This window comes from Podarcis bocagei (assembly GCF_964188305.1).
Source record: "Podarcis bocagei genome assembly, chromosome: 11".
NCBI lineage: Eukaryota > Metazoa > Chordata > Lepidosauria > Squamata > Lacertidae > Podarcis > Podarcis bocagei.
The window spans coordinates 17,532,286-17,545,693 of NC_138136.1; the positions used below are offsets into that span (position 1 = coordinate 17,532,286).

Here is a 13,408-nt window from a genome sequence, read left to right on the forward strand (position 1 = left end):
AGAATGGGCCCTTCCATTTCCAGAAGGACATGTCTGCACCTAGCTGAGAACTTGGATATACCAGAAGGCTTTAGAAATATTGCATTAAAATGTTACAATAGTTTCTAAAAAGTATATAGCAATATGGGCTACAAATTGGACAATGAATGGAAATATCTGCAATCCGATAAACAGTAAACTATGGATATTTTTTTTAAAAAACCTGCAAGCAAAGGCTTGCACCAGACTCTAAAATGTCTGTGCTGTGAGACAAATAATAATTATTGGTGTTTTCTATAATTAGTACAAGAGATTCTCCCATCTCTAGAAGAGATACAGTTAAATATACCAAATGCACTGGGACAGGGGAATAAACACTGGTAAAAACTTTTATTGATGCATTCTATATCAAATACCAAAGAAATGTGCGCTCTCTCTACAGAATCTAAAAACAGCTAGTAGCAACAATGATGGATTTAAGTTATTAACAGATCAAAAAAAGATGGATGGTGTTCTGCTTTTCTTAATCTACATCATCATCTAGATCTATTTAAAGATATGTGGTGCACTAACAAACTTAGTTAAGGTTTCGATAAAATCAGTAGCATAATCTGCCCCGTTACATTGAGTCTGCATTGATCAATAAAATCACTTGTACTAGGAAAGTACTGTTAAACACTGACAATCCTAGCCATTAATATTATTTAACACACTGTTCACAATCTTTAATGAGGATAAAGAACATTTTGTCTCTTTACACTTATCATACTGCCCTTTCTAGAGATCCTTATAAACACAGCACAACAGTGATTATTCAAAACTAATCGGGGTTTCAAAGGACGAAGGATACTGAATAATTTCTTGTAGGTTTTCTGTTTGATTAATAGATGTTTTCAGTGGTTTGCTTTTAAAATAGATAAAAATGAAGTTAAATAAAATTTGCATTCATGCTTGCCAGGATGAATGTCCGTTCATTTCTACCCCTCTAGAAACCTAGCTGCACAGTTCATGCACATATACCACCTACTAAGGTGATGAAACCATGAATTTAAATGCTTTTTACTACCACATATGGACTGTAAAAACAAGGCAATTCTACCAGAAACAAAATCAGAAATGCAAACAGAAAGAAGTAGCAAGTCTTAACAAAAAATGAATTAATAAATACAAAATTATGATTTCAAACAGATATTCCTAGATCCTGGGTGCATTGACATACCATTTGTTTAAAAAGGTAAAGGACACCTGACAGTTAAATCCAGTCGTGAACGACTCTGGGGTTGCGGCGCTCATCTCACTTTACAGGCCGAGGGAGCTGGCGTTTGTCCGCTCCACAGACAGTTTTTCTGAGTCATGTGGCCAGCATGACTAAGCCACTTCTGGTGCAACGGAACACCGAAGCCAGAGCAGTGCATGGAAACACCATTTACCTTCCCGCCAGAGTGGTACCTATTTTTCTACTCGCACTGGTATGCTTTCGAACTGTTAGGTTGGCAGGAGCTGGGACTGAGCAACGGGAGCTCACCCCATTGAGGGGATTCAAAATGCTGACCTGATTATACATGTTAAAAAACACAAAAATCATGGGGAGTTGGTTGATGGCAACTGAAGGAAAGGGTTGCCCCAACAGTTGATTACAACTACTTCTCTTAAACTTGCTAGAACCTAAAACAGCTCCTTCTACTAAAGTGGATGAACAATATCTAGACAAATAAGAGGAAATACATGTCGGATCTCCTAAGCTTTGACAGTGACCAATGGGGTAACATTTCCCCCCATCTGTACAGGTATGGAGACTGGAAGGACTGTATCACCTGTCCTTACTTTTTGATAAACAAGTGGCTGTAGTAATTAGGAGTTCTTTTTTATCAATTATTTTTGTCGCATTTTTCTGTGCCATTTTTCTGAGAGTGGAGATCTACATATACACTGATATACTATTTTGCAACCTTTACAACCTCTACTAGAAACACATTCCGTGGGGCTGCCCTTGACACTGACTTGGACGCTTCAGCTAATGCAAAAAGCTGCTGCACATCTTCTCAAGGATACTGGAAGGCACAATGAGACACAGCCTTGGGTGTTTGGCTCAGGGATGCCTATTTGCTACCTGTTATTCTTGGACTGAATGGGAATGGGGATTGCAAGCTAAGATAAGTTGTTTCACTAGCAGCTTTTTCAATGCTTCCGATTTCATTGGCAATCTCCATAACCAGGTTATCTTTATATGTAAAATAACAGATATCTGACATTTCTTAATAATTATGGTAATCATTCTTCAAGTACATATAGGGACATTTACTCGTATTCTTCTCTTCCTATAACAAACTCCAACAATGCAATGTCTTTTGTTTTGTAGCTGTGTGATTTGTGCTCATCCTGTATTGTGATGGCCATCAGCTACAAACAATAAAATTTATTGAACTTGAATTCCCACTGTTTATTTTAGATTGTTAGAAGCTACTTGAGAACAGGGATTTGCCTATGTAACTCTACAATGAACGGTATTAACACCAATTATTTTTTCTTCTAATATTATTAGACTTGAAAATGAAGATTGTTGGTCACCAGTGTAGGTGAAACATGATTAAAACATGTTTAATCTTAACTGTGACAAGTTTTCAGGTGCTTCTTTGAGAGACTGTGGATCTAAGATCCATACAAGCAGCAAGCAGACCATTAATATATATAAGTATAAATAATACATAGAATAAATAAAATAAAACATAGAAGTAGGAGAAATTTATAATCTGCATCTCTTTGTTTATTGCTCAAAACTTAAAAATCTGTTTAGATTACAGAGCTTTAACCAGCTTCCACAGCATTAACTGCACCAATGAATTATTTCCCTGGGTGCAGATATATTTTTGACATTTAATTCTTTCTTGCCTAAGTTAAGTAAGTCAATCAATCAATCAAGTCATACAAAGTTGTTGTTGCAATACATACCAACATGCACACTTTATTTTTGTTTTTTTTGTTTTAATTCTGTATGAGAAAGATGACTGAGAAGATATTGGAAGCAGTCATATTTTCTTCAAATCCAAAGACAATGTTAATTTTCACCAATAACATTCCTTCTGCATAGACCACAGAAATCCTGAGTGTGTGCTCATTATGCCAATTAGTATCTAGAAGCTTAGCAGAGGCAAACTGTTTACTCCTACAGCAGACACTTTTTATTCTAAGCTAGTACTGTTTTATCACAGCCTCTGATAGCTACACCTTATCTTAAGCAAGACAGAAACCATTAGCAATGAGATTCTTCTGCTGAAAGAACTGAGATATGATCTATTATGCCAGTACTCAGAATATCAACAGACTACACAACAAGCATTCAGAGAAACAAAACAACAACATGTTCACTTCACTGTAGAACTACAGCTTCTCCTAGAACCCAAATTCCTAGAAGGCTGGCAACATGATAAAAGAATTTCATACATTAAAAAAGTTCCAATATAGAAGTCATTTATATATGACACAACTGCTTTGTAATTTATCTTGCATTGCTATCCTATAGCTGCTGCAGAGCTAAATATTCATGTTCAAGACACTGTATACTTAGGGCTGAATATATAAATTTTTGTATCAGCATAGTATTGCTTTAGGTCAATGGGTTTTTTTACTGCTCAGAATATCACAACATGCTTTACACTAGGGCTACAATACAGATGTGAATGTGTGAGCAGCAGAGAGAACTATACTAATTGTTAAAGATTCATAATGAAATAACAAATAAGTTACTATATAGTCTCACTTCATTACCATAAAAGTTAGTCAAATAACTGATATTAGACTCATTTTCTCTCATTATATGGGTATATTGTTGGATACCAACAAAATGAGACCAGTTTTTAGTGCCACAAATGCATTTGCATATTTTATTCTAAGACAGGGGTGCCCAAACTTTTTTCAAAGAGGACCAGATTTGATGAAGTGAACATGTGTGAAGGCCGACCAAAGGACATATACAGCCACGGGCACCAGATTAAATTGACTGGTGGGCTGGATTAGGCCCCCGAAACGGATTTTGGACATGCCTGTTCTAAGAGGTATGTAATTTGATGAATATTTGACATGTATTTTGTGTGTTCAGAGTAAAGCAGAACCTTGTGAAGAGGTTCTATCGCTGACTTAATGTAACAAATGGTTTATTTTTTGTGTCAAATGCAAGTGACAATCTTCAGAAATACTGTGTTATTGAAGGAGAGATTATTATAGTTCTTGCCTGCACTTCACTAGTAGATCTACGGGGGCTGAGGGGAGCAGTGTTACAACATATAAAAATATGATACAATTTAAATAGCAATAATGATCAACAACCCCATCCCTAAATCCAAAACAATAATCCAGGGAGGAACACAGGAGTTAAATTTTATTCTTCTGCTTTAAGATTTTTCATATACACAGTATCTATCAGCCTGGTGAACAGCTGCAGATAAGTTTTTTTTAATTGTTTGTCTTCGCTGTAAGAGTGATAATTTCCTGATCTTTGTTGCAGTGTTATAAAAATGAACAGGCTACTGATGCAGAAAAGTAAAAGAAAAGTAAAATAACTTCAGATTTTTATTAACTAGTAAAAGAGATGACACAATTGGCTGAGATTAATTCAGTCGAAACCAGTAACCTGACTCACATTTAACACTAAAACCATGGCTAACTGAGAATGTTTGAGTGTGGCGGTACTCAAAGGGAAAATGGTGGTTGATTCGCTGCTCCCCTGGTTGTCCTGCTGCCATGCTGCCTGGAGCTAAACCATGGTTTAGCTTAGCATTACATATGAACTCGTGCTCATGGTATGTCTGGAACCAGACAAACCACAAGCTGTAGCCAAGGTTTGGCTTGCAGTGATTTACCTGGGGGACACAAACCACAAACCCAGGTTGGGGCATAACGCTAAGCAAATCCGTAGCTTAGCTTGGACACCACAACCAGGTTAGCGGTGAAGTTAACTGTGGTTTTTACTAGAGGTACCCGCACATTCATGTGTTCTTGCCTAGCCATGAATTGGCTCAGTATTACATGAGAGCTGAGCCAGTATGTAAATATTTTCCTGAGCAAAATGGTGAGGATGGTATATAGTGGTATGTTCTCCTATTCCATATATTCTTACAACACCTATTATTACTGTTTATTGTATTTATACCTCACTTTTCTTCCAAGGAGCTCAAGGCTCTCCCATACATATATTTTATCTTCTCACCAGCAAGCTAGTTTAGGGTGAAAGATTGCGCCTGGAACCAGGTTACCCAGTGAGCTTCACGACCAAGCAGAGATTGAGCCAGAGTCTCCTCAGTCCCAGTCTGGCACTCTAATCATTACACTATGATGGTTCTCGACTGCCCATCTTTGAAACAGTTTAATTTGCATCGCAGAGCTTTACCAAGCTCAAATATAGTACAACAGCATTACAACTATATCCCAGATACTACAGAAGCTGTTAGCTACTACATTAAAAGGGTAGTTTATAAATGTCTTAAACAAATAAATATAGAAGAGATAAAATGGTTGCTTGAATACACAAGTTTGAAATAGCAAGTTGTTCACTGTGGCTGGGGAAACCCAGCCTGATGGGCAGAGTATAATAATAATAATAATAATAATAATAATAATAATAATAATAATAATAATAATAATAGGTGATGTGGTCTAAACTATTGAGCCTCTTGGGTTTGCCAATCAGAAGGTTGGCAGTTCGAATCCCCACGATGGGGTGAGCTCCTATTGCTCTGTCCCAGCTCCCGCCAACCTAGCAGTTCGAAAGCACGCCAGTCCAAGTAGATAAATAGGTACCACTGCGGCAGGAAGGTAAATGGTGTTTCCGTGCACTCTGGTTTTTGTCATGGTGTTCCGTCACGCCAGAAGTGAATAAGTCATGCTGGCCACATGACCCGGAAAGCTGTCTGTGGACAAACACTGGCTCCCTCGGCCTGAAAGCAAGATGAACGCTGTAACCCCATACACCTTTGACTGGACTTAACCTTCCAGGGGTCCTTTACCTTTATACCTTATTATTATGATTCTTCACTGTGTAAATATTTTGAAACAATGGATGAGCATTGATGGATTTCAGTGGGTCTGCTCAAACCATGACTAAGTCTGGATCCAACCCATAGTTCAAGGAAATAGGCATTGCTATAAGCAGCTCACCTGTAAATAAGCTTCCAAGCCTTGCCGACGCTGTTCCAGAACTTTGGGCACCCAGTTCCTTACATGCTTCGAAGGGATTTCTGGTGTTCTTATGCATTTCTTAAGCTACAAATATGAACAGAAATACATTTCTCCCAAATAAAGTCCCTTTAGAAATGAAAAGGAAAGCATTCCAAGAGAGGTAAAAACAGGGAATACAAAACTAGAAAGAAACAGGAAGGAGGGTCGGGGAGACAGAAAGACAGCGAAATGAATTTTGTTATCAAAAACCTTAACAGTCTACAAATAAACTGACTTTATTCCATTACAAATGTTATTGTATACAAGATGGTGAAGTGAATTTGAAATAAATACTATTAACAGGGAACATGCCGTGCAATTTCTTAATGCAAGAACTAAGCATTCTGTTATGTCAGCTAAATATTACTATGTGAAGTGGTCAATCTACACACCTAATAAAATCTAAAGAATTTAGTTTAACACAGATTTTAGCTGCACTCTTGTGTATTACGTGTATAAACAAACCTTAAAAACAGTACCACTTGCTCAAAATACAATTGACTTTAGTCCCTTTCCAGGATTACGCATTTAGAAAACAACAAATAAGCTGTGCAATACTGAACCACCCATATTTCACAGATATTTGAAGAAACAGAAAGCAAGGAACCAAGGGAATTCAACTGAAATCACAATGCAAAACACAACAGAAAAATGAAGTTCAGTAAATCTTAACTCGGATGTATATTGTGCTCTATTGGTGACCTATTCCAGGCACTTGAAAATGGTTCCAGTGGAATAAGTGTAACTGTACTTCCCTTGTGGTAGCTATAGGATTGCATACATAGCTGTTTTTTTATTCTGTCTTCCTTCCAGCCCCCAAACCACCTTTTAAATTTGGAGGATGTGAGGGTTTGATTAGCTGCTTGTGCGTGAAAACGTGCTCCCTCAGAGTTTGTGCGCCCCCACAAACCTCCGTGTGTGACGGAGCTCCTCAGACATGTCTGCTCTAGTCACTAGTAGAGTCCGACAGTGGCTGTCTGCGGAAGCGTTTCCAGCAAAGAAGTTCCTTAACGGAAACGCGTCTCCTGGACTCACGGCGTGACAGTTTCCTGCGAGGTATGGGTCTCCCTATGGGAGACTCCGATACCTCCCCACTGTTCTCGCTGGAAGCCTCCCTGAGCCCTCCCTCCTGCTCGCATTCCCTCAGAGACTCACTCCTCCCCCTGCTGGTCCCTGCTTCAGCAGTTGAGTCTCTTTCATCCTGCCTGAGTCCCTCCACCACCTGATGCTCTGATGGCAGTTCCCTGACATCCACCTCCCCTCCAGGGCCCCCCTCACCCCCTCCCAATTCCTCCCCCCTGGGAGGTGAAGGGCTAAAACCCCGAAACGAATCTTCCTCATCTTCTGACGTCTCGAACAATTCTCTCCATCGATCGTCGTCCTGGCCAGCTGAATCCTCCTCCTCTTCAGAATCTGGGAACCCCTCCAACTCCTCTTCCTCGTCGGTGGTGGCAAAGTATTCCCTTCGGAACCTCGCTACAGGCTGAGGTTTACGTGGGAACCTCTGATGAAAAGTCTCTATTAAAACCTCGTCATTGACATCCTCTGCCCTAACCCAGGTGTTTTCCGACTCCGGTTCCCCTTCCCACATTACCAAATACTCTACTTGATCTCCCTTCCACCTGGAATCGAGGATCTCCGCTACATGGTAGCTGTGTTCCTTCTCCTCCATTGCTGGTCCCCTAGTGACCCTCCCCTCACTGTCTCCTCTATACGGTGACAGCAACAACCTGTGAAAAACTGGGTGCAGCTTCATGTGGTTCGGTAACCGGAGCCTGAAAGCCACTGGATTGACCTGCTGTATGACTTCAAACGGACCCAGCCTTTTGGGTCTTAATTTCTTACAACCTCCTTTGAATGGCAACCCTTGGGTTGACAGCCACACCTGGTCCCCCACCCTGATGCTTTCACCTTCCCTTCTGTTTTTGTCTGCTTGCCTCTTATATTCCTCCTTAGCCCTGTTTAAGTTGAGTTGGAGCTGGCGATGGATCGCTTCCATTTCTTCCACGAACTGTTCTGCAGCTGGAACGCTCCAGTTCTCCCCCTCCCCCCCTGGGAAGGCTCTGGGATGGCACCCGTGATTAGCCAAAAAGGGGCTCATCCCCGTGGAAACGTTCTCTGCATTGTTGTAGGCAAATTCTGCCAACGCCAGCTTCTCCACCCAATCATTCTCTCTGTCATTAACATAACACCTCAAATATTGTTGGAGAACCCCATTTGCTCTTTCCGCCTGCCCGTTGGTTTCAGGATGACGGGCCGTCGAGAAATTAACCTCTACATGCAGTAAGCTCAAGAGCTTCCTCCAGAACCTGGAAGTAAATTGTTTCCCTCGGTCTGAAACCACCCTCAAGGGGGCGCCATGCAACCTAAACACATTCTCTACAAACAATTTGGCGGTTTCTTCTGCTGTAACCGCATGTGAGCAGGCTATGAAGTGGGCCATTTTAGTTAACAGGTCTACTACAACCATGATGGCTGTTTTCCCTCTAGACCTTGGCAGATCAGTCATGAAATCTATTGCCACTGCTTCCCACGGTCTCTCAGGTGTGGGCAGTGGTTCTAATAAACCAGCCGGCGCCTGCCTCTCCCCCTTGGCTCTTTGGCATTGTTCACACCCTCTCACATACTCCCGCACATCTTCCCTGACCTTGGGCCACCAAAATTCCCTGGTAACCAGCCACATGGTTTTGTGTTGCCCAAAGTGCCCTGCTGTGGGGCTATCGTGCAGCTGCTTGAGTACTTTCTCCCTCAATTCCCCTTCAGGTATATATAACGCTCCCTTATAATACAATGCCCCATTTCTCTCCTCAAAACCACCGGGTTTGTCTTCCTCCCCTCTGAGATCCCTGAGTTTCCCCTGGGCGTATGCATCCTGCCCCGTACCCTCTACCAATTCCCTTTGCCCCACCAAAGTCGCCCCACACACCCAGCGGTCCTCTGGAATGATATGGGTTTCTTCGGGTGCTCCCTCCCCCTCCAAATATTCAGGTTTGCGTGAGAGAGCGTCCGCCCTAACATTCTCTGGGCCTGGCACATAACAAATCTCAAAGTTAAATTTGGAGAACTCTTGGGCCCATCTCAACTGCCTTTGGTTGAGCACTCGCGCCGTTCTCCAGTACTCTAGATTTTTATGGTCCGTGCACACTTGCACTTTATGTTGTGCACCAACTAGCAGATGCCTCCATCTCCGGAACGCCTCATGAATAGCAAGCAGTTCTCGGTCGTACACCGTGTAGTTCCTCTCGGATTTGTTCAGCTTCCGCGAGAAGAAGGCACACGGACGCCACTCCGACTCCTCCTTCCCCGGCTGCAGAAGAAGCACCGCCCCTATGGCTCTGTCAGATGCGTCTGTTTCAACCCTTAGCTTCTTTCGTAAATCCACATGCAGAAGTTGTTCTTCAGAGGCGAAGGCCCTTTTCAGTTCCTCAAACGCTCGCTCCGCCTCCGCCGTCCATACAAACTTCTTCTTACTGCTGAGACAGTCAGTGATGGGCGCCGTCAGATGGGCGAAGTTGCGGATGAACTTACGATAAAAGTTTCCAAACCCTAGGAACCTCTGCACATCCTTCTTGGTTTTGGGTGTTTTCCATTCCAGCACTGCCTGTACCTTGCCGGGATCCATGGCCAATCCCTTGTCTGACAGGCGGTACCCCAGGAATTCCACCTCCTTGGTATGGAACCGACACTTCTCCAGTTTGACCCACAGCCTGTTGGCTTGCAGTCTGCTCAACACTTCTCTGACGTCTCTCACATGTTGCTCCTCATTCTCAGAATACACCAACACATCATCTAGAAAGGCAACGCAATTCTTGTAGAGCAAAGGACCCAGCACGTGGTTCATAAAAGATTGAAAACACGCGGAGCCTGCTTGTAATCCAAATGGCATAACGAGGTATTCAAACGCCCCCAAAGGGGTAAACATGGTGGTTTTCCATTCATCCCCTTTCCTTATGCGTATCAGGTTGTACGCCCCCCTTAGATCCAGCTTTGTGAAAATCTTTCCCTTCCTCACCATGGTCAAAATATCATCAATTCTGGGCATAGGGAACGCCACCGGTTCAGTCACTGCATTCAGCCGCCTAAAATCACATACAAGTCTCGGCTTGTCCGCATTTTTTTTGTCCACAAAGAACACTGGGCTCCCCCCTGCTGCTTTGGACTCTCTGATGAAGCCTCTCTTCAGGTTCTTGTCAATGAACCCTCGCAACTCCTGCATTTCCCTGTCTGACATGGCATACAACTTGCCCACGGGAAGCTGTGCTCCAGGGAGTAAATTGATCTGACAATCAAAGGGTCTATGAGGTGGTAGTTGGTCAGCTTCCTTCTCGCTGAACACGTCGCTGAGATCTGCATACTGTGGTGGTACCTTCACCTTCCCCATTACTTCAGTCCCTGCTAGGGTGGCTTGGGCCCCTACTGAACCCTTCTCCCCTTTGCAGTGTTCTAGGCAATGTGCTGAACCAAAGGACACCACTCTTTGATGCCAGCCAACCAGCGGATCATGTAGAGCTAGCCAGCTCATTCCCAAAATAATGGGAGCGCCTCCCAGGGTGGCCACATTAAACGCTATCAGTTCTGTGTGCCTTGCCACCCTCATTATCATTGGGACAGTCTGCAAGCGGACTCCTCCTCCCAACAACTCCCTGCCATCAATCGTGGTCACCTGCAGGGGGTTGCTTAAAGGGATGGTCTGTATCTGGTGTTCAGCAGCAAACTCCTTGCTCATAAAATTGCAGGAGCTGCCTGAGTCCAATAGCGCCTTTATTTTTAGGGGGTGCCCATTCTGCAGCTCTAGCGACACTTCAATCACTAGAGCAGGTCGAGGAGCTTCTGGCACGGGCACTTTCACTGCTCTTTGGCCTGGCTGCAGTGCCCCAATTGTGGCAACCAGGCGTTGGCTTTTACCTGCTCCGCTCCCCCTTCTTCTCCCCCCTCAACAGCTCCCACCATCCCTTGCCATTCCTTCCTCTGGGGGCAGACTCTGGCAAAGTGGCCTGGCTGTTGGCAGAGATAGCATTTCCGGGGGCCCTTTCCCTCCTTCTTAGCTCCCTCGCTGGTTTTTGAAAATGCGCGCGCGCGCGCTGTTCCGATTTCCATCGGCTCTGCCGGCGGGAAAGCTGGCTCAGGAATGTCTGGAATGCGGAACTCCTTCCAACGTTCCCCTCTCCCTTCCCGCCTCTCCAAGGCTCTTGCCTCCTGCCGCGCTCCTATGGTCAGCGCAGATTTGGTCAGCTGATCCATAGACTCCGCCCTGGGGCTCCGTGCCAGCTCGTCTTTCACCCCCGAAGAAAGACCTTCTTCAAATAGCATTTGAACGGGTGCCGCCGATAAATCCCAACTCAGTCTGTGAATCAGCATGGTAAACTCAGTCCAATATTCACGGACAGATCGACTCCCCTGCTTACAAGCCATTAGCTGTCTGCGCACCACCCCTTCCTCAATATCGCTGGAAAACATGATATCCATTGCACGAAAGAACTTCATTGTGTCCTTTAGTATGTCATTGTGCGTTGCCATTAGGGGTCGAACCCAGTCTCTAGCCCCTTTCTCAAGATGCCCAATTACAAAAGCAACTCGCGATTCCTCATCAGGGAACTCATCGAACTGCACATTAAGGGCATATTGCATCTCTGTCCTAAAAGCATGGTAGTCCTTGGGGTCCCCCCCAAATTTCTGCACCAATCCTGGTACCTTTCTGGGGAATTGAGTGGCTCTCCCCTTCTTGTCTGCATCCTGAGCCCTTCTCTCCTCCAGCCTCGCCGTCTGCAGGGCCAGTTGAACCTCCAACGCTCGGTATCTATCTTCCAAGCTTGGACCAGCTCCAGCCCCTGCTCCTCCGGTTCCGGTTGGTTCGCTCATGATGCCTTCTCTTGCACAGGCAGCGTACAAAGACTGTCGGACTGCTGTGAGGGTTTGATTAGCTGCTTGTGCGTGAAAACGTGCTCCCTCAGAGTTTGTGCGCCCCCACAAACCTCCGTGTGTGACGGAGCTCCTCAGACATGTCTGCTCTAGTCACTAGTAGAGTCCGACAGTGGCTGTCTGCGGAAGCGTTTCCAGCAAAGAAGTTCCTTAACGGAAACGCGTCTCCTGGACTCACGGCGTGACAGTTTCCTGCGAGGTATGGGTCTCCCTATGGGAGACTCCGATACCTCCCCACTGTTCTCGCTGGAAGCCTCCCTGAGCCCTCCCTCCTGCTCGCATTCCCTCAGAGACTCACTCCTCCCCCTGCTGGTCCCTGCTTCAGCAGTTGAGTCTCTTTCATCCTGCCTGAGTCCCTCCACCACCTGATGCTCTGATGGCAGTTCCCTGACAGAGGACTTTAAGAAGTGGTTGGGTAGGTAATGTTGCTTGACAAGGCCATACAAAACATGGGCTTGCACTATTATTTCAATGTGCATTAACCGTCTTCTACTAACACATTCCATTAGTGCAAGGATTTTTGCTTGCACATCGAGTTTTCCTCCCTGCTCCCCATGCCCTCCCCAAACCTGCTCCAGATGGTTGGGAAAACTCCTAGGCCGTATTTAGGGAGCCCACAAAGGTGGGGGAGAATGTTCTGTTGAACAAACAGAAATCCCCGTGCTGATGGAACAATGGTCTTAGCACTACACTGGATCCCACGCAATGGATTGGAAGTCTTCCTTTGTAGGAATGGCACAAGCCACACCTGTATAGGAAGAAAGGAAGAATCAGGACTGCACTCTCCAGCGTGCTCCCAGTTCTTCATCTGAAATTGAATCACCTGAGGTTCTGTGACATCAGGAGATTTACCAAAATGGATTTTCAAGGATGGGAGAGCTCCATATCTCATCTGCTGGTTAGTCACCCTGTTTAATTTGTTGTGCTTATCTTCCATTGTGTTGCTTTTATGATATGCATATGGATTTTCTTTATGTTGCTAGCCACCCTTTGGATTATTTTATGATGGAAGGTCAGGATACATATGTCTTAAACAACTAACTACTGGGAGACATCTGTGCGGCCTTTATCAAGTCACCCTCTCTTATCCTTAGGTCTCTCTCGTGTGTGGTAACAACCACAACTCAGGACTGCTATAAAGATGAGCCAGAGAAACATTTGTAAAGCTGAATGAATGATTAACAAGGTTCCAAGCAGAAGGCCCTCTACGATTCAAAAGAGAAAAAGAGAAAGTGAAAAGCACTTAGAGTGGATTTCCTATATTTGATACAAGGCGACATAGGTATTCTCTCACCTCTAA

The 13,408-nt window shown here is 44.1% G+C and overlaps 1 protein-coding gene across 2 annotated transcripts in view; it reads right to left on the reverse strand.

The window, feature by feature from the left end:
* The window catches only part of SNX24 (sorting nexin 24), a 79,178-nt gene that overhangs the window by 24,999 nt on the left and 40,771 nt on the right, over positions 1 to 13,408 (reverse strand). For both annotated transcript variants that reach the window (XM_081213946.1, XM_081213947.1), the window contains one exon: positions 6,130 to 6,234. In XM_081213946.1, coding sequence (XP_081070072.1) covers positions 6,130 to 6,234 — 105 coding nt within the window. The remainder of the gene's footprint in view (positions 1 to 6,129; positions 6,235 to 13,408) is intronic.